Source organism: Micromesistius poutassou, assembly GCF_964030765.1.
Source record: "Micromesistius poutassou genome assembly, chromosome: 5".
Classification (NCBI taxonomy): domain Eukaryota; kingdom Metazoa; phylum Chordata; class Actinopteri; order Gadiformes; family Gadidae; genus Micromesistius; species Micromesistius poutassou.
Genome location: NC_140275.1, coordinates 20,908,052 through 20,929,431, shown reverse-complemented (window position 1 = coordinate 20,929,431; position 21,380 = coordinate 20,908,052). Strand labels below are relative to the sequence as shown.

The following is a 21,380-nucleotide window of genomic DNA, read 5'->3' as shown; positions in this document are numbered from 1 at the left end:
GTGTTCCTAACGCAGATTCAAACAGCTGTAGGCTTCCTGAATACAAAAAATATACAATACGATACGAATTTGCATTGATTCGGCAATATCTATGAAGTAATAGTTGTGGGTAAATGAAAGTTGCGCGAGAAAAACGCAGCTCTGCTCTGGCCACCTTGTGCGCATCTCCCCCGCAACGCGTTGCCGTTGGTGGATTCACAACACTACCTCACTGTCAGCCGCACCAGGGGGAAGTGTTGCCAGATTGGGCCAGATTTCCCTTTTTGCAACACTGGCCTCACTGGCTGCAGCGCTCTACAGCCACAGTGTTGCCAGGTTGAGAGGGAAATCTGGCCCAATCTGGCAACACTGCACAGTGCACACCAGAGGCCGGAGCAGCAGCGCGCCCCGATGGGTCCGGGCACCGAGAAGAGGGGCAAGGCTAGGCTAGCTCGAAAGTGAAGCTACTCGTCGCAATGACCGGACCGTCCGTCTGCCCTCCCACAGTCCACACACTGGAGCTGCGATGAAGGTCCGCTTCTACGTTTGTGATTATGTTTGTGTGATCTCAAACCCCCGCTGGCCCGAGACGTGTTGTGGTCCTGTTAGCTAGCAGCAGGCAGCTCCCGCAGCTCCTCTTAATGTTGTTATGTCGGCAGGTTCAGCTGACGGTGGGATTAGTGACTAGTGACTAGTGACTACCCAACAACTAGATACACACAGGTAGATAAACACTGCCTACTAGACAGATATGATTGTATGTGTTCTCGTGAATACACTCATTTATTATGGGTGGTTTGGCACGGACTCTTATTAGCAAGTAGCAGATATCATGTAGAATGTTTGTATTGCATTTTCCAGAGATAATCTTTTTAATACTGTTTTTTTTCACTGTATGCTTACTAGCGAACGCAAAAGTTACTAGCTGGACAGTGACTGTGTCGTACAGGCATTTGTTTGAATGATATTGGTCTGTGTCTGGGGTGTCTGGGGGCTGTTTAATATATTTTACAATGTTTTTTGCATGTATCTAACTTCTGCACTGGGTAAATGACAACCCTTTTTTTCAATAAATATTCAATGTGCGTGCAGTCATTTGTGCCTGTTACCTTCAAGACACGACAGATCGGCCTATTAATATTTCAGATAGTGCTGCTTTTTTTGGATCGCAGGGATCTGACTTTGCGTGGAGCACGAAAGGACTCGAACACACCAGCATCCAAACACATGACAGGTTTTGTTTTGTGTCCGTCAGGCAGGGGCCTCGTCCATGTGGGCTTCATGCTGTGGTCTGCTGAATGAGGTCATGGGCACGGGGGCAGTGAGAGGCCAGCAGCCGGGCTTTGGAGCAGGTGCTGGACCCTTTCGCTTCGCGCCTAGTGCGGGATACTCGACGTATCCGCCGACCGCCTCGGGGAGCCCAAGTCTTGTGTGCAAAGCCTGTGGCCAGGCCTTTTCCGTTTTCAGACGCAAGGTAAGGTGGCTGGACTCCGTTGACGGCAAGCATGATTAAGACTTTGTGGTTGGACGTGTATCATATTAATTACAAGCAAGTACAAGCATTTACTTAATTGGTTGTACACTAGAATTGTGATCAAAATACCTTAATGAGGACACATTTAGAGTTTAAAACGAGAATCCCTCACTTAAGCCAGCCAGCTATAGATCTAATTGATGTAACGCATGTGTAAAGATGTAATAGTCTTCGGCCCATGTCTCAAAGTATTATAGAGCATAGTTCTCACATGATGTTGGAAATGCCTGTTTTATCATTTGGCTTTTCTAGAGACTGATGTAATCCTATGGGGGTCTCTGATGCCTTCGTAACAAGCACTATTACGTCATCAGTCCCGTACTGGGCGAGGACAACTTGAACCCTCAAACAAAAGGGAATACTTGTTAGTGATGCTGGCCGGCCTCTATAAGTTGATGCAGAAGTACCACACTCTGGTCTTAGTGAGTGTATTGGAGTGATCCTGCTCTTCATAAAGCCTGAAGCTTTCGAGGTGTCAACTCCGAGCTCTGGACCTCACAATCCTGCTCCCATATCATGCATGCATGCATGCATATGCTATAGCGTGCATGCTGTCGGAGCATGTTTGTCTGTTCATGTGAGAGCATGAGCAGGGTTTGTCACTTTTGAAGACATCTCTGTCTCTCTCACTCCACCTCTCTGGAGGCAAGAGCAGATGAGGATTGGAAAAAGGCTGTGACTGTGATGACACTGAGGTGCTTCCACAACACTTACTTTTTGTCCTCATAGATGGACTATAAGCATGTTTTTAGCTCCATGATCACGGTTAAGTTCACGCATGAACCGCATCGGTCATGCACCGTCTACCTCAATTGGTTCACAGTGTACTATTCTCTCTCTCTCTCTCTCCCTCCCCCATCATCATCACACCAGCACGTCTGCTGCGACTGCAAGAAGTGCTTCTGCTCGCTGTGCTCGCTGCTCCAGGAGGGCCTGCGTGTCTGCGCCACCTGCAGCCTGCTGAGGGCCACCGCCTTCCAGCGGCCGCAGCTCATGCGGCTGCGCGTCAAGGACCTGCGGCAGTACCTGCTGCTGCGCGACATCCCCACGGACACCTGCCGCGAGAAGGAGGACCTGGTGGACCTGGTGCTCTGCCACCGCCGCTCCGAGGGGGAGGACGTCCACCAGCACGAGGCGACGCACCGGCCGGACCCCCACCACCACCAGGACCGCCATGACACCTCCGCCGGCCTCCGCCCCCGCTCGTCGCTCGCGCCGCCGGCGGCCCCGGTCGCCACGGCGGCGGCGTCGGAGCTCTCGGCCCTCCCCGCCCCCCCCCGGGATGGGCCGCTCAGCAGGGGGCACGGCTCAGACAGAAACCAGGTGAGCAGCCAGGCGAGCAGCCCCACTCCGGAGTGTTGCCTCGTCGCAGGCAGGAAACACATTAGATAGTGGGAGGAGCGTTTTAAATTTAGCATTTAGTGTTGGCAGAAATAACTGCCTTTTTCAGCTCTTTTTTTTTACCGTTCTTAAAAGTGCTGCAGGGGAGAATTAAGCATTGTAGTTTAATTTGAAAAGCAATAGCCATCTGCCAGCTAGTGAAATGTGCTCTGAGAATATCTATTTTCGATTCGATTTTGATTCTTGGTTGCTAATTAACAGATCTACTCCAGTACAAGTATGTACTGTATAAGATGATATTTGATAAGATTTATGTTTGGAAAAGCAACATCAACTGAAACCTAAGACAATATATGTATATTTGTAAATATCAGTTCTTGTACTTGTACCTACTTATATGGAGCTCCTCTTAGCGAAGCTCTTCTATGAAAGGAAAGCATTTTATTTCTCAGGGTATCCACGACCTTATCCTGATCCTAGCAGTAGTCTTGGTTTTCTGTGCTGCACACCAATGTCAAGATGTTGATCTTCATTATGGTCAAGCAATATATACAGTTTAGGTGCGCGTGTTTCCGATTGTGGTGCAGGATCAAATACTGCACACTCATGCAGTATGAGATGGGCTTTTTTGTGTTTGTGGTGCAGGATTACAAAACACACTTATGGTAGGATGCGTTTCTGTTTATTGTGCAGCACTACATACTTCCCACTAGAGTTTAGGTGCGTTTGTTTCGGGTTGTGGTGCAGCATTACCTACAGCACACTCATCTTAAGGTGTGTTTGTTTTGTTGTGCAGGACAACGGCGACGCCACATCTGTCTCCCTCCTCAATTTGGACCCCATTGACTCCACTCCTGAGGTGATTCATTGATTTTATCAATCTACTTTTACGATCCTTCTTGACGAAGTGGACATAAAGAAGAGTGCCATGTAAACACTTTGCAGTTATGTACCGTTCAGTGGTTTCAGTACAGAGTGTGTTCATCAGGGAAACATTCATTTAGGGCATTTAGCAGAAGCTTTTATCTAAAGCGACATTTGCCAGAAGAAAGAGAAATGACAATATATTGCTGTCTGTAAAGTACAGATGTTAATAGAACCAAGTGCCAAGCACCAACAATTGCTAGGTTAACCCATTAACCAATTTTTAAGTTCCCGGACGTACAACATACAATAAATGCGTTCATTAAGTGCCAGGACGTACAACGTTCAATAAGTGCGTAAGGGGGGGGGTTGCTATGCAGAGTAGCTGAACAAGTGAGTCTTGAGTCTTTTGCGGAGGCTGGTGAGCGGCTCTGTGTCATAGGGTTCACCTGTCGGTCTGTGGCCCCTCCCCCTCCCCAGGTGACCCCTCAGGCGCGGCGGCGGGCCCGGGCCTCGCTGTCGGACCTCTCGGCGGCGCGGGACATCGAGAGCCTGTCGGTGCGGCAGCTGAAGGAGATCCTGGCCCGCAACTTTGTCAACTACTCAGGGTGCTGTGAGAAGTGGGAGCTGGTGGAGCGAGTGAGCCGCCTGTACCGGGAGACGGAGGAGAACCAGAGGTCAAGTGGGTGTTGCCGTCCGCCCTTCCTGTCGTCTCACCCTGTGGCTCCGTGCTGTGCTTCCATGTTTGGGATTCACTGTTTGTTCAGTGTTGTGTGCGGGGCTGCACGATGTATCGTTTTCGTCTTGAATTCTGTCTGATATAAACATAATTGACTCAGATTTAAGGGTTCTTGGATACACACGTTTGTTGTAGGGAGTGACATGCAGGCTCTGCATGCACAGCCAACAAAGTCAATCAGTTTATGATCAGACAATCAAAGCAGTCGTTGACAGCCCCCGTTAGTCGTAGAACAAAACTCAAGAATGAGCCAGCAGAAAGATTTAATTCCGAAGAGAACAACGTCAGTTGTATGGAATTATTTTGGTTACAGAAAAGACGACGTTGACCAAAAACAGGAACTTTGTCCAGAGTGCATTGTCATTGTTGCCACAACAAAAGGCGACAAGACAAGTTTCTTTTTCCATTTAATTTGCACCATAAAGCTCAATGAGTGTTTAACGCTACAAAATCACCCCAATCATTATACAATGATACATTTTTATTTTATTTTATTTTATTATTATGTATTTTTCGCAATACGTACCGCAGAAAGACAAAAGTATCACAATACGATTTTTTTCCAATATTGTGCAGCCCTAGTTGTGTGTGTGTGTTCTTGCTTTGTTGTTGACTAATGAGACCATGAAAATCTATATTTTCTTAAACACCAGATTTTCAAAGGTACAACATGTAACATTGACACAAAAAAATGCCATTAATTAATTAATCCCATTAAAATGGAAGCCGCTCTCCAAATTCACAAACCACAATACTGGAATGAGTGGTCTCATGCCGGTTGCCAGGTTGAGACTCTGAACGAACCAAGTCGCAAGACGGGCCGAGTGCAACATGATATTTTGAGAAGAGCGCAGTCATTGTATTTGGACAATGACAAGCGACAGCCAGTCCTACACTGTAAGTTAATCAGCTGATGTATTTGTTTGCAAACCAGCTCATGTGGCAAACTAAAACAAACAAAGACAGGGAAGTAACATTTCAGACGAGAACTTACTGGCTGTACTATTGTGGTCAGAGAAGCCGGTATTTAGACAAAGCATGTTTCCTTTTATTGTACCTTTTTACCCTAAATGTTATTGTATGTACTGATCATATGCACCCCAATACTAACCGGAATAACAGTAATAATTTATACAGCAAAGTGAGTTGAAACACTATAACACACCTCCATTACATTTCCAAGCACAGTTGCATGTATCAATTCCATCAATTCCAAATGGCGTTATACTTTTGAACAATGTTAACAGACATCTTATTTTCCTTCAGTGGACAACCTGAGTGCTGCTATGACTGCAGGTAAGAAGCAGCTTATATTCTATTTGTGTGTGTTCGGTAGATTCTAATTAGCATGCACTGTAAATCCTATAATTATATAACAATTTAATTCCAATTTCCTTGTGAAACTTTAGTTCTGTTTTCTATTCAAATAGAACCATATATTTTAACCTTTGCAATAATGATGGCCTCTTTATATTATAGCTATATCACATTCCTGTTGACATCAATATAAGATGCATTGTAAGATGGCACTTTATTAATCCAAGACGGGGAAGTGCAGGAAAGTAGTGAGAATTAAAAACTAAATCAAATGAAAATTAGATAAAAGAACGATCACATGTACAGATGGCTGTGGAGGATTGTGGTTCGATCCTAGCATCTCAGCGGGGGAGCCGAACACCCTAAACATTAGAGACTATCCTTGATCTCTTGACCCTTCCCTGACCTTAACTTTATACCGGTGAAGGTTTGACTGATACTCACTGTATACCAGTGATGGAGTAACTGATACTAACTGTACACCAGTGAAGGGATGACTGATACTCACTGTATACCAGTGTAGGGTTGACTGACACTGACTACACCAGTGTAGGTTTCACTGACACTGACTACACCAGTGTAGGGTTGACTGACACTGACTACACCAGTGTAGGTTTCACTGACACTGACTACACCAGTGAAGGGTTGACAGCCATGCTCCAGCTGCTATACACCGGTTGAATGAGTGACGCACATTGCCTCACTTTATCCCCGAGTGCCACCTAACCTGGACTCTTGCTTTACCTGTCCCGCCCACTAGTGGTGGCGTTTCCTCCCCCTCCTCCTATCTGCAATGGTGTCCTCAGAGGTAAGGCACTAGTGCTCATAAGGCTCACTGTGTGCTGGTCATCGTGTGTGTCCGTCTCTGTGATTGGCCCCCTCCCATCGTCCTCCACTGACCATCACCGCTCACTGGGAACAGAGCCTTCATTCATTCACTGTCCCAGCACAACCTTTTGTTCCTCTGTCAAGTCCTTCCATGATTGTTGGTGATGTTTGCCAGTGGCCTGTTTTTAGTCTTTTAGCAGCTGCTTTTATCCAGTGGTCAAACGGTGAACAAGCTAAACATTTAATCAATATTGGAGGAAGTGCTAAACAACAACAACATCAACAAGTGATGCTGACCATGGTGCTAATAGCTATAGGGATCAGAGAAAGACAGGATGGTAATGATGCACTTGTGTCATCAAGCTGTCTACATTAGACTGTCCTGTTGCAGCAGAAGTTGAGAAGTCCCTAAAGGATATCTCTCCCTGCTCACGACTTAGTCGCGAACATTAACTGAGTTAATGTAGTCATTGTTGGGATAGAAGACCTTTAGAATACAATGGAGATTGTCACAATGAATGAAGCTTCTTCACTTCACTCCACTCATGACAGATGAGTCAAGAACATTGAGTGGTTTCTATGGAAACGCTATATCAAAAAAAAAAAATGCCATTCCTGCAGAGGGGCTTTCGGTTAGGCTGTCCTATCCACAAGCTTCACAGCGACGACGAGAGTACCCACTACAACTCTGGTTCCCTCTCCCTCCCTCTATGGCGATGGCATGCCACCCCCACAACAGCATCCTCATGACACCCTCCCTCACCCCACTGTTCATCATGAGGCCTTTTCTATATCGTCCCACCAACTCCCATCTGTCCTCTGTTCTCTCTCTCCCCCCCCCCCCCCCACTTCCTGCAGATGTCGACAAGGCTCGGCTGTCCGGCCAAGACGACCACCTGTGCCGCATCTGCATGGACGCCGTGATCGACTGCGTGCTGCTGGAGTGCGGTCACATGGTCACGTGCACCAAGTGCGGCAAGCGCATGAGCGAGTGCCCCATCTGCCGGCAGTACGTGGTGCGGGCCGTGCACGTCTTCAAGTCCTGAGCCTCCTACGCCGCACACACACACGCCGCCGCCGCCGCCGGCCCTTTCTCACCTCCACCTCGCCTCACCTCACCTCGCCTCACCTCGGGAGGTCCTCCCGCTCCTCCCGGGAAGAGCATCCTGGATCCCTGATTGGACGTCCGGGTTTACGTTTGGTTTCCTGCGTGTGAGCGCGTGTGCGTGTGCGTGTGCGTGTGTGCGTGTGTGTGTGTGTTCACCGAGCGTCTGTGGTCCCTGTCGAGAGACGACGATGGAATATCTGTCTATATATTTGCGAATTTAACTATTATAATAATAATCAATATAATGGAAAATTGTTGGTGGAATTGAAAGCGGTTTAGCTGATGTGACGTCGATGTTGGTTTCAGGATTAGGAACTTTGATTGAAGGAATCCACAGAAGATAAGTAATGTAGAGTCTGCTCCTTAACGAGTCAACTAACCCTATTGATGACGTGCTATTGATAATGTGCTTGCTCCTGAATGTGTTATTTTGTTTTACTTCATAATCCTACTAATGAGATCCACTTGAGATGAAGAATGTGTGGTTCTCGGCCCAGCGCCGTCTCTGTTTGAGAGCGGCTCTTCACTATACCACTGAGCCACCGCCACCGGATCACTCCTCTGCGCCCTGCTGCAACCGGGGCTCCGCGTCGTAGCGTGGATCACAGCTGAGACCCTGCAGGCTCCTAACGACACAAAGGACCTGGAAGGGGCGATGAAACCAGGTGCCAAAAAGACCTAAAGGGGTTATATTATGTGCGTGGGATGAGGCCCTTACAAGCCTTTTGAAAATCTGTACTTTTACTGTGATTTAGTGACATCTCAAGTGGTGTCCACCTAGATGCTGGATAGATGGGTCTAGCAGCCTACCCAGTGGACTGTAGCAGATGGTGCTTATCTACCCAGCGTACATCTAGGTGGACACTCCCACCAGTGATGTCACTAAAACACAGAAAAGGGCATATTTTAACGGTATATATATAGTATAACGGCTTGTAATGGCTTATCACACTCACACCTGGTGGCGTAATGTCACCCCTTTTTGTCCCGACAGTGCAGGCCAGGGTTGGTTGGTAGTGGTAAGCTGGAAGGCACCTTCCGATTTGTACACATTTTGTGCTAATTTCAGCAATGCTATCAATCCAGCGCAACACATGACCCCCATGACCTTAGCCGGGGTGTCAATGCTTAAGAGTTTAATGCACCAATGGCAGTCCCCCCAGCCTTTGGGGTTTGCAGAAAAGCTAATTATTTACATTACCAAAACATTGGTAGTGCAAATAATATCAATACCTAGAATGCAAAACAGACAGAATGCAGTTTTGCATTCAAAATGTGTAAATTTTGTTTTTGTTCAATATGGGATGTATTCTGATAAGGAAATGTTATAGGGATGCATTATTTATTTGCTTGGTTTCATATTTTGTGATCTCTGCATAATGGTCAAAGCCCTAGCGGTCTTGTGAGTGATGGGCAGCCACACTAGATGGCCCCGTCTCCAGTTCTCTCCCCTCAGAGGACACATCACATGGGGCACGTCTTATAGCAATACGCCGTCGCCCTATTGCCACCGTTTCAGCCCCGCGTTGATCCCCCAACCAAACAATACAACCGTAGTGCTAATTCACTTTCATTTACTATTCTAAAACGACGGTCAATGTGATTTTTCTCAGTAGTCTTCCATTTGTTTTGTCTGTTATGCACCGTGAAGGGAATTGGTAACATTGTTGTTTTTCTGTCCATTTATTCCACATTGTAAAAAGTATAAAATATATACATAAATATATATATATACATATATATATATATATAGCTTTGAGTTTACTGGCAGCTGTGGTACTAACTATACATGAAAAAAGTGACTTGCGGTACAGTTGCATTATACAAATCCATATCACTGAGATGTACAGATATATATTTTTTCTATTTGATTTAAAATGTGTAATATCAGATTATTAATTGTGTGTGTGAGAGGAAGTCTCGCTCTAAATGTTCCCTACGCCTGGGAGAACCAGCAAGACATGGCACTGTTGGGTATGCCACGTGGGGTAAAGGATTTAAAATATTTAGCACACACACACACACACCTACCTCCACAGGTGAACCAATATGGCCGTGTTTCCTCCCCTCCTCGTTAAATGCTCTGCAGTCTACTCCATGGTGCTGTCAGAAGGCGTGTCATGCGGCCAGTGACAGTGGCTGAGCATGTCGCCCTTTCCTTCAGACTCTGAACATCTGGTATTTGTATTTGGGAATGTTACAACTTTTTATTTTGGTAATTAAAGATTTTAATAAACATTCTTGCATCGCATTATTGTTAAGGGAAAGGCCGGGTGGGAAATGGACACATGTGTTGCTGGTCGTATCTGAATCAAGTATTCAACGCTGGTACAAGTGACATATTTTAATGAAATATCAGCACAGGGATGTTTTGGATTTACAAATATCAACAAGGTAAGCACATTCACGTGGGGTAATCTGAGCTATTTGAGCACAATACAAATCCCCACAAAAGGCCAAAATATATAAAAACTAGTACAAAATTTATAAAAAGCAAACCGATGAAAACTTGTAGCACTTGAAGTGCTTTTAACGTGTTACTTTTGTTTTATCTGTATGGCAGCATCACGTGGATGTGGTTTCACTGAAAAAAGTGACCTTGGACAACAGGAGTGTTTAGTCAATCAAGGCCTAAATGTCTTATAAAGAGCACACATGGGCCGTACTTTCAACAGTACTTTCCTTTAGACACCACACATTGGGTATCTAAATATAGGCTCGAACTAAAATAGAAGTATTTGCAAATATGTTAGCCAATTCTGTGTGAAACATGTATAAAATATGACACACTTAACAAAACAATAAATACAGAATACAAATCAATAAGTTAAAGTTGAAGATACAGGCAGACCTGACCCCCCCCCACCCCCCACACAGTCATTGGAGAAGACATTTCCTCTCAGTAATGGACATATATTCTAGTTTTTCTTTAAGTATATTTATGGAAATACATTCTGGATATTCAATAAGGATTTGTGATAAATTATTCAGATATCCATTACTGTACATGTGTTTTGCCTGTCCTGACAATAATAATTTCTGAAACACAATTTCAGAAACACTAATTTCAGAAACACAATGGCACATAAGAGACATAGTTGTTTTCAAGGCTAAGTGAAAAATAAAAGGGACAATATTTAGCTAAAATACATGCTTTATAATATATTCGGGTGAGGAAAAAGTTTCAGAAAGACAGGCTAAACTCATAAGACAACTTGTATAAAAATAATTTCCAAAATGTCAAGAACCAAAAACAAACGCCGCCAGACACTCAATTACAAGCAAAAAAAAGAAAAGAAAGGGCTACACTCCAAAAACACAAAAACATGCATCTTCCACCCCTCCTCCCCCGACCTTTGTCTGTCCAGCGCACACAGAGTCCATCGCGGAACGCAGCCCCCAGAACCGAACTGCGCTGGAGGAGTTCAATCGCCGTCACATCGCAGCAAAACAGGATATGATGAGAGAGTAATCCACAACTTGTGTTCTTCCACTTAGTGCAAATACAGTGTCCGCGTCCACGTGGGCCGCCCGAGGAAGAGAGAGAGAACTAGCTGATCTTCTGCAGCAGTCTCTCCTCCTTCAGCCCGAAGGGCACGCTCACGGACATCTCTGCGATGAAGCGCTCGCAGGCCATGCTGCTGACCTGCTTGCAGTAGCGCAGGTCGATCTGACAGATGCTGCCGCAGCGTTTGAAGAAGGTGAGCGAGTGGTCCGTCACCCGGTTACACACTGGGGGGGGGGGGCAGAGATCAGTTAGGATGAGGTGAGGCATGACGTTTCTACATTAAATCAAAGTGCATTTTCGGTTTTCTTGTGCCCCATCATATCGCACTATACCAGCTCCTAAATTAGAGAGGCTTGACATTTACATACTGTAACCAAAGTCACCATCTCGTTAAATGCGCAACTTAATTTGCAAAATACACAAATGGTCGCGCGGGCGTTGGAGGGCCGAAAGGGCATCGAGGTCAGAAGGACGTGAAGCAGGGAAATCAGAGGACGGGTCATTTGACTGTGTATAGCCTCTTCCAGGCCGGACAGGTACCCTGTCCTCCTCCCCCGACCGACCCCCTGACCCCCATCCCCCTCTCGCGCGGCCGGGCTCACCTGACAGGTTGATCTCGGTGAGCGAGTCCCGGGTGGTGGTGCCGGCGGCGGTCAGCAGGTTGACTGACTGGTCGTTGACGTGGTTGCAGTAGCTGAGGTCCAGGCGCGCCAGCTGGGGCATCTGGCGGCTGATGAGGCGCAGCGAGCTGTCCGTGATGTCCAGGCCCGCCAGCCGCAGCTCCACCACGTTGCGCAGCTTGCAGCGGTTGTCCAGCTGGCCTGATGGGACGGGACGGGACGGGAGGGGGGGGGGGGGGGGGGGACTGTGAGTAGGTCTCAGTGAGGAATCCCTCCTCCGAGCTAAAAGGCTGTTCAGTAGTTTGTAACCGAGAACCTCTGCGCTGTCTACCTCTATGTATCCTGAGCAAGAGGCCCTAACCCCTACCTGCTCATTAGTGATGACTCACTCACAAAGCCAAAAAAAAACAACACAGTGACTTTGGAGGAAAGAGTCTTCTAAAGGCCTAGACATGGTAACTAGTACCTCAATAGTACCCCTTTACACAGAGGGGTGATGGAGGGCTCCCTGATATTGTTTGTGTGCAAGTCAACAACAAAGCCTACGAAGTGTAAAAAAAACAAAGCTGTCAGGGAGAAAATTAGTTTCCAAGCCCTGCATGGATGCGTTCAGTGTTGACAGCTCTGGGAAGGGGGAGTTTGCAAAGAACGAACGTGTCGATTTCAGTCCGGCTGCAGCCTGTGTTTGGAGCCCATCCAGATATTAGTGGCTCCAGAAGCAGCTCAGCTTGGGTGAGTTCCCACCGGCGATCCTCTCTCAGCGTGGACTGGTTAACACGCGTACTGACCAGTTAACGCCTCACGTCCCCATCCCCTTCACTTCCTGGACTACCACCACACACACACACCACCCTCACACACACACACACACACACACACACACACACACACACACACACACACACACACACACACACACACACACACACACACACACACACACACACACACACACACACACACACACACACACACACACGGGCTACCTGGTCGGTTGTCCGTGGGGGGGGAGAGCAGGTCCCTCATCTGGGCGTCCTTCAGGCCCTCCACCCATTGGACGTCCAGCATGCGCAGCAGCGGGCAGTTGGAGGTGCAGAGGGCGGACACCGCCACCCAGGAGCAGCCACAGAGCTTCAGCACGCGCAGACCTGAAACCCCCCGACACACACACACACACACACACACACACACACACACACACACACACACACACACACACACACACACACACACACACACACACACACACACACACACACACACACACACACACACACACGAGTCAAAACAGGTCCTTTTGCACAAGAGACGTCTTCTTGTCTTGTGAATGGATTGCATTAGCTTTACAGTAACTGACCAAGCAGCAAGGCCCAAAGTACTAGCATCGCAAGGCACAGGATGATGGTGCGTTAGTTACCATGACAACAATATTACTAGTTATAATAATCATAATAAAGTCATATCACACATATTAAATAAACCATAATAGAAATCCCCCAGGATCTACATGATAATATACATTTCACCGTGTTGTACGCACAGACAGACAGACAGACAGACAGACAGACAGACAGACACACAGACACACACACACACACACACACACACACACACACACACACACACACACACACACCTGGCAGCCGGTTGATGAGCCAGCTGAGCTGCTTCTTGGAGATGTTGGTCCAGCTGAGGTCCAGCGAGGCGGGCTGCCGGCGGATCACGCCGCTCAGCATCAGCGGCGTGATGGAGGTGCAGCGGTTCAGGTCCATGGTGGTCCACAGCCGCTTGTCACAGCACCTGACGGACGGACAGACGGACAGACAGACAGTTCAGACCCCATGAAGTGAGGCCGGACGGGCGGACAGGCACCGCACCGTCTGCCGCCTGAGAGGTCTGGCGTTAGGAGGTCAACGCGCCACGTTGTTTTAGGGTAATGAATGTTTTATGAACAGAAATGCTTTCTACCCATTTGTCGTTCTGAAGACCTCTTAATGGTTAACACTGCTGCTACACAACAGGTCCGCCACACAATACCTTAACACACACACCTCACTTACTCATATTATAACATTCTCCCGGTGTCAACATCTGCTACAGTTCCCTGGCCGGGCTGTCAGACTGGTCTATCCAGCGTACAGCGTACAGTTGGACAGGATGGTCGTTTTTCATCATCATTGGCACACAACATCACCCCTTTAACCACCGCAGCAACATCAACAACAACAACAACAACAACAACAAGTCTGCTCAGGAGCTCTGAATTACACCCCCCCGCCCCCCCCCCCCCCCCCCAATGACATCCTATCCTATCCCCACCAGAGCGAGCGCGGCGGCGGCGTGCTCACCATCTGTTCCACGTCTTGCAGACCCGCATGCAGGCGCACAGCTCCTTGTGCGACAGGAAACCAAACACCCGCATCCACGGCTCCCGCTGCAGGGCGTGGGTGCGGCCCTCCCGGGTGGGCAGCCGGTCGGGCGGGGGGCTGATGGGCGGCGGCCGGATCACGTGGCGCTCCATCTGGACGCACTTGGGCGGCGAGTGCGGCGGCAGCGGGCGGGTGGTGGGCGTGCTGCGGTTGAAGCCCAGCGGCGTGATGGGGCTGGGGTAGAAGTGGCGCAGCTCCCACGGCGTGCCGCCGTTCATCTCCTTGGCGCGCAGGTGGGCCCGCTGGTCCCCCGGGTGGTCGCCGCCGCCGCCGCCGCCGCCGCCGCCGCCGCCGCCGCCGCCGCCGTGGTTGTGGTGGTGGTGGTGGTGGTGGTGGCGGAAGGGCTTCTTGGGCTCCTCGTTCTCGCTCTCGGGCTCCGTCTTGAAGGGCTGGCGGTTCTCGTTGGCCAGGCAGTCCTCCGTCTTCTGGATCTCCTGGTTCAGGGCCTTGCTCAGCTCCCGGCTCAGCTCCTTGTTGGGCAGCCGCCGCTTGCGCCGCACCTTGGGCCGCGGGCCCTTCTCCGGCGTCTCGCTGCCCCCCTCGCTGCTGGGGCCCGCCTGCGGGGAGCTGCACAGCGACTGGTCGCTGTCGGGCACCGGCGTCTTGACGGGCGGGGGCAGCGGGTCCGCCTTGTGCTCCTTGTCGTCCGCCTCGTCCCCGGGGCCCCCGGGGCCCCCGGGGCCCCCGGGGCGGCCGCGCCGCTCCGCCCCCGCCGGGCGGTAGTGGGGCTCCCGGTCCTCCTCGTCGTAGTCTTCCTCCTCCTCCTCCTGGTCCTCCACTTCCCTTTTGATCTGATGCAGGAGTTTGGGGAAGAAGGGCTCGTCCGATCTCTCCTGTGGGAGAGGGGGGGGGGGGAAACGAGAGCGGACCGAGCGTTAGCGGACGCCACGGCCCTCGTGGAGGCGCGACCGTCGCCGTAGGGAAACACCGGACCGTACCTTTTTGTTGACGCCCAGATCCTCGTACTCGTCTTCGTCAAAGAGCTTCCTCTTCTTCCTGAGCTTCTCCTCGAAGCGGGGCCGGCTCAGCCCGCTGGGGGACAGCATGGGGGGCTGCCGGTGGTGCAGCACCTCCTCCGGCCGGTAGCGGGGCGTCTCCTCCCGGTCGGGGCGCTTCTTGGCGGCGGGGGCCACCGGCACCTCGCCCGCCTCCTCCTTCTGGGGCCTCTGCTCCCGCAGCAGCGAGCCCGGCAGGTTGGAGGCGTACTTGAATCCCGGGCCTCTTTTTTGCTTACACACCAGAGGGGGGGAAACGGAGAGAGACAACTTTATACCTTCAGCCTATCGCGAGCCGACAGAGCCCCCCCTCCCCCCCCCCCGGGGGGCTGAGGAGCGACAAGTACGTAAACAAACAAGCGATCTGCTGGACGCACACACAGAGCCATGTGGGCAGACACGTCTTGGCAAGAGAGTGGGCCCAGCGGGAATCAAACCCGTGGACCCTGGCCGGGACAACCCCATGCCTTACCGGTTGAGACGCGACCCACCTCAGTGGTGGATGAGTAAAAACCAGCATTTAACGCAGGCTAAGGCTAACCAGAGGCTAAGCCAACGCTCCATCGAGGCCACACCGACACAGTGTTGCTGCTGCAGCAGAAAGTATTAATGAACGGCTCGGATTACAGCAAGGGGCTGTCACTCACATCACCAGTCAATCAGTCAAGCGATGGGCCAAGTTACAGTAACTGGAGAGGGTGCAGTCCTGGACATTTGATTTTGACTAATAGTTCATTCAAAACACATAGCCTGGTGTCCTCCACCTTTGCATCGGTAATATCGCACCGCCAGAAGCGGAGTGGACCATTTCCTGAGCCAACTGAAAGGCTAGAGAGCGACACCGGAACCCTGACCTAAACACTTCTATGTTGGTACTTACTTTTCCGGTTTTCCCTGCATGGTTGCACTTGGGACATTCCCAACAGTTGGGCAGTTCATCGTTCACCACACCTGTAGCGTCGCTCACCTGGGGGGATAATCAGCAGGGAAAAAAGACCATCAACTACACTGCGCCTGCCCCTGTATCAGGGCCTAAGTGGAACCGATATGCTGTGTACTGCCGTGCTCTACTTCTCTGTGTTCAGATCAAACCGGTTAGGCCCGGCCTGCACCAAAATCATTTCTGTGATTTCACACACGACACGTGTCCAAAGATGACGCATATTCTCACAATGCACGCCTAAAGGATGATAAAACAGTCGCACAAAATAATGTATAGTAAGTGTAGTGAGTAACTGTTGTGTTCATTGTGACCATGCGGTCCCAGGCCTCTGACTCAGTCCTGTGAGTCAGCCTGAACAAAGCAGAGGGTTTGACTTCCAGGATGCCTTTTGTATTACTGTAACACACACACACACACACAAACACACGTGTGCCAGGAGAGAGAAATGGAAGAGAGAGAGAGTGGAATGCCCGCGCTGTGACTCATCTGTTTTCTGGGTGAGAGTCATAGACAGACTCCACTCCCACGCACGCCCCTCCCGTCCTCACCTTGAGACAGTTGGGGTGGACGATCTCGTTGCAGATGGAGCACTCCATGAGCATGAAGTTGAACTTGTCCTCCTCCTCCTCCAGCGTGTCCTCCTTCCCCGCCTCTTTGCACACCACACACACCGCCGTGTGGGGCAGCACCGGCTGATGGCGCGCACGCACGCGCACACACACACACACACACACACACACACACACACACACACACACACACACACACACACACACACACACACACACACACACACACACACACACACACACACACACACACACACACACACACACACACACACACACACGTTGTTTATTGAATCCTTGACGTGTGAATGACGTCCGGTCTCAGTGTACACAATGTCGAATAAAGTGTAACTCCACGGTAACTTATTACAATGATCACTGAAGTGCTCTCATGGAGTGGCCATCGTCCCCAGGAGCGTTAGGCGCTGGTCTTTGACCGCCGCGGGGACTCACCGCGATGCACTGCCGCATGATGCACGACTGCTTCATGCGGCCCGGCCCGCCGAACTTCTTCATGTCCTTGCAGAAGTGGCACTCGCCGCACTCGGTGCGCAGGCACGCCTCGCACTTCCTGCATCGCGTCCGCCGGCGCCGCGCTCCCGAAGAGTTGCGGTTGGACGGCAGCTTGATGGCCGCCGACGTTCCCACCTTGGGCTTCGGGCGGTTGGCCGCCCGTTGCTACGCACGCAGGAAGAAGAGAAGCAGAGACAGAGAGGGGGGGTTGTGTCAGTGTGGCCCCCGAGCACAAGGGGGAAAAGTGCACATGAAATATGTGGTGAGACACAAGGTCTTGTCCTCACAGTTTCCTTCCCTAATCAGATTTTAACACTCCCAAAGACGGCAACGTTCCTCTCGAATGACCCCAGGTAGAGCCCTGGTCGTCCTCCACCAAGACAGACAGGACTAGGAACGCTCCGTCGTTGCGGGAGATTCCCGCTGCAGGAAGAATCGTTTCCCTGGCAACACATTGCCTCACTTGTGGTAATCCAGAGGTGCGAAGCAGCCCGAGACGGGCCTTATTAACCTCGGCCTCGCCGGGCCTTATGTTGGACTGGGATCGTTTCAGTTGCTGCTGGTCTCTGGCAGGGAATGCAAAGCAGGGCCACTTGTTGCCATGGCAAAGATGAATGCAGTTCTGTTAAGATAATGAAACGACCCAGTCTTCACATCGCTCATAATGACAAATCACCCACACTGTGGTTAAAAACACATTTACAAACACTGCCCGTTGTCCACTATGAAAATCCTTAATTGACACGCAATGTATTTAAATAAATAAATAAATAAATAAGTAATACAACCTTAGCATGAGAACATTCCAGGCTAAATTCAAATCCAGGCAGATTTGTTTACATCAAAGTATGAAGAGAGAGGGAACATCCAGTCCTGAAATCAGGGCCGCTCACAAAGGAGCCTCTCATTTGGGTGTTGACATTTTATTCAACTTTTTCTTATTTTTTGTTTTTCTGCACTTGTGCTCAGACTGACTATAATACACAAAATCAATGTGAAGAATCACAACGTCACAGCCGGGCAGCTTTGTCTACAAGACTACAGAAACAAGTGTGATGACATATCTTGTTACCTAGACGAGATGATGCTGTTGATCCTGTATGATGACCAGGAAAAACATAGAAGCATGTTTGTTTACACTGGTAGTGGCTACTAGTGTCCCATTGGGCGCTTGTTCAAAACAAGACCACGGCAAGGAGCTCTGTAGGCCACCAAACAGAAGGAGTCAAGGTGGAGCACGACGCCATGAGTGAGATGTCTTACTTAGTTTGCCCTATTCCACAAAAACTCAAAACTGAAAACATACACAACCAGTCCTGTTCCTGTCGTTATGTAATATATTGTGAAATAAAGAACTGTGTCAGAGGGAACTAGGATACAAATGAGCAGGAAGCAGCAGAGTTGACAGAATGCACCCAGAAATGATTTGATGTTTTCCAGTTCTGAACCATGAGGTCAGTTTCCATCTAACCTTATTCTTACGGCGCCGACAAAGTTTGGAGAGATCAGGAGAAGACATTCTGAGGGTGAACAGCTACACCTGCCCCCCTTGGATAATACATAACAAGTGTACATAACATTCATCATCATCATCCTTCCAGTTGGAGTGTGTCAACGTTTTACACCCCTTGTCAAAAATCTGTGACATGGGGACTTTTTTGATTAAGTCTCTTTGGATACAACTGTTAAGCAATATCAGTGATGGGTCTGCTAGTATTCTCTGTCCACTCCTGCATTTTCATTTTAGACTCAAGTTGTAGATTATTTCCTTAAACCTGTGTGTCTTTATTCACTAAATCAACATCACATCCTAAAACCAGAACAGAAGAACATTCAGTGGCTGTTATTACAGATATTGCCCGGAGGCGAGAGATCAGCTGACCTATAGTTACAGTAACTTGAGTGCGTAATACGTCAGGAATTTGGAGATTTGTTTGCTAAGTGCTTGTTAAAAAATCAACAGCGTCTTCCATAACCGTCTGGATCTCACTGGAAGTCATAAGGCTCACTGTTTGACTGACACAAACAAGAAATATTACATAAGTGTAAGAAACCGGTTCCTCCACACTGTTGATATGTTACAGGGGAGCGGTCGTGCATTGCATTGCAATACCATCTATTAAATGCGTAAACAAACGATGCGTTTCCTCCAATGATAACACGGGTCTGATGAACATTATGGGCTTTTTGTTGACCTAACAGGCAAAGTGGTGTAAGAGCCACCTCATTGTTCCTGCTCCCCATCCCCCTTCAGTTCCTGCTCCACAACACTGAAGCCTGCAGCTCTCTTAAAGGCGCAGGGGGCACTTGGTGGAGCGCATATGGGGGGGGGGGGGAGCAGACAACACAACAAGCCTCCCCAGGCCCAACTACTGCGCTTCAACGTAAACATTCAAATCGATGCTATGGTCCGCGCTGAGGGAGGATGTTTTCCTAAAAGTCAAAGAGGTTCATACAGTCATGGCATCCGTGTGCATAACGATAACGTCGCCATCAGTCAGGCCGCGTCATAGACGACTACATTAAGACGGGTCACTGCGTGCTACAACCAAAGGCTGAAGGACAATTATCTAGTGATATCCAGGTGTGTATTAATGTAAACATAATTCGAATATTCAGCCATTATCCTCGCGGAAGAGTCTTGTAAAACGGGTATTAAAATGCTTAATTTCACTCAACAAGCAAATATGCGCTTATTCGAAAGAAGAGAACGTGTATCATTTACAAACAAGACATCGCTATTTACACACACACACACACACACACACACACACACACACACACACACACACACACACACACACACACACACACACACACACACACACACGGACAAATTGACAATACTGCAGCAGCGCGCAGGATAAACAAAGAAAGCAATGAGCTCGGACCTGTTCGGCATCTGACTCGTAATCCTCCTCGTCTCCGCTCAGTGAAAAGGCCATGGTGGCTCCTTCTCATCGCTGGCCCGCACAACACAGAACTAACATGGCTGAAGCCTCCGACGCTCTGCTGCTCTGCGATCTCTCTCTCTCTCTCCGCCGACGTGCCGTCCGTCCCTCTCGCTATCTCTCGCCCTCCCTCCTCGGCGCACACAGTGACTGTGTTGCCAGATTGGGCCATATTTCCCGCCCTATCTGGCAACACTGGCTGCAACGTCGTGCTGGTGCCAGTGTTGCCAGATTGGGCGAGAAATATATAACCCAATCTGGCAACGCTGCACACAGGAACCAGCAGCTGCAGAGCAACACGCAATACAAAGCAGTAAAAGCCCGGTGGTGAAGCCTCATGAATATGCTCCGAGGAGGTCAGGGGAGACGGGATTGGCCGAGCCGACGGCGGGGCAGATGGCGTTCGGTGGCAGGGTGGCGCACAATGGATGCCGACATGTCAGACCGGAGGCGGCCTCATGTGTACGGCTATCAGTAAGGTTAAAGAAAGAGGGGTCGGGATACGTCGGTGTCACTGACGGATGTTATCTGCACAGGGCTTTCTCAGTGTTTATGAGGAAATAAAGGAGCGATCATTCATTGCACGTGCTTAAGGTTGGCGTGTTTCTGTCTGGTAGCAGTGCCCCGCCAGGCCGCCACTGCTCGCAGTGTTTCAGAGCTCTGGGATCGATTGCTCTATTCTCGATGAAGATCGGCTCCGTTCGGTATTGGTCGTCGGTCATGCTGGCATGTAATTCACACTCATGTAAAGAGTTTGTCACAGTGGGTTCTGGTGTGGCTCAAATATTTGGTTGTTTACTTTATTCATAAAAAAAAAATCATATTGACACGTTGATCAACTTTATGTATGCTGGATAACTTCGGAATAAGACATGATATGGATATGACGATGGAGCAGTTTAGGATAGGACACTTGTTTGTTATTCTAGATCGGGGCGTAATACTACAATGTAATACTAATACTAATAGTGATATCTCAACGTAATACTACATTGAGATATCACTTTATACTTTAGAGACTTAACTTAACTTCTGTGCATCACGGTGGTGTAAGTTGAACGACTGACTCAACTTACCCCAAAGCACTTTGCCCCACAGCCACGATTTTGAAATATTAAAAACTTACTTTGACAAGCAAAAAA

General features: G+C 49.2%; 2 protein-coding genes across 4 annotated transcripts; one reads left to right on the top strand and one right to left on the bottom strand.

The window, feature by feature from the left end:
• Nucleotides 1–378: 378 nt before the first annotated feature.
• rnf34a (ring finger protein 34a) lies at nucleotides 379–9,941 on the top strand. Of its 2 annotated transcripts, XM_084468719.1 has the most exons (8): nucleotides 379–511; nucleotides 1,235–1,453; nucleotides 2,387–2,836; nucleotides 3,651–3,713; nucleotides 4,199–4,400; nucleotides 5,724–5,753; nucleotides 6,535–6,582; nucleotides 7,461–9,941. In XM_084468719.1, exons 1-8 carry the CDS (start codon nucleotides 506–508, stop codon nucleotides 7,646–7,648), a joined length of 1,206 nt encoding a protein of 401 aa, XP_084324845.1. In that variant the 5' UTR covers nucleotides 379–505; the 3' UTR covers nucleotides 7,649–9,941. The 2 variants fall into 2 exon arrangements, with proteins under 2 accessions (XP_084324845.1, XP_084324846.1); XM_084468720.1 differs by lacking the exon at nucleotides 6,535–6,582.
• A 104-nt stretch (nucleotides 9,942–10,045) lies between these two features.
• On the bottom strand, nucleotides 10,046–20,319 carry kdm2ba (lysine (K)-specific demethylase 2Ba). Of its 2 annotated transcripts, none has more exons than XM_084467675.1 (10): nucleotides 20,179–20,319; nucleotides 17,228–17,452; nucleotides 16,754–16,897; nucleotides 16,143–16,229; nucleotides 15,206–15,505; nucleotides 14,187–15,100; nucleotides 13,475–13,638; nucleotides 12,825–12,986; nucleotides 11,821–12,039; nucleotides 10,046–11,442 (listed from the first exon to the last, which is right to left on the bottom strand). In XM_084467675.1, the coding sequence occupies exons 1-10, from the start codon at nucleotides 20,230–20,232 to the stop codon at nucleotides 11,261–11,263; spliced, it is 2,451 nt and encodes an 816-aa protein (XP_084323801.1). In that variant the 5' UTR covers nucleotides 20,233–20,319; the 3' UTR covers nucleotides 10,046–11,260. The 2 variants fall into 2 exon arrangements, with proteins under 2 accessions (XP_084323801.1, XP_084323802.1); XM_084467676.1 differs by having other exon boundaries at nucleotides 15,206–15,496.
• Between the last annotated feature and the right edge of the window lie 1,061 nt (nucleotides 20,320–21,380).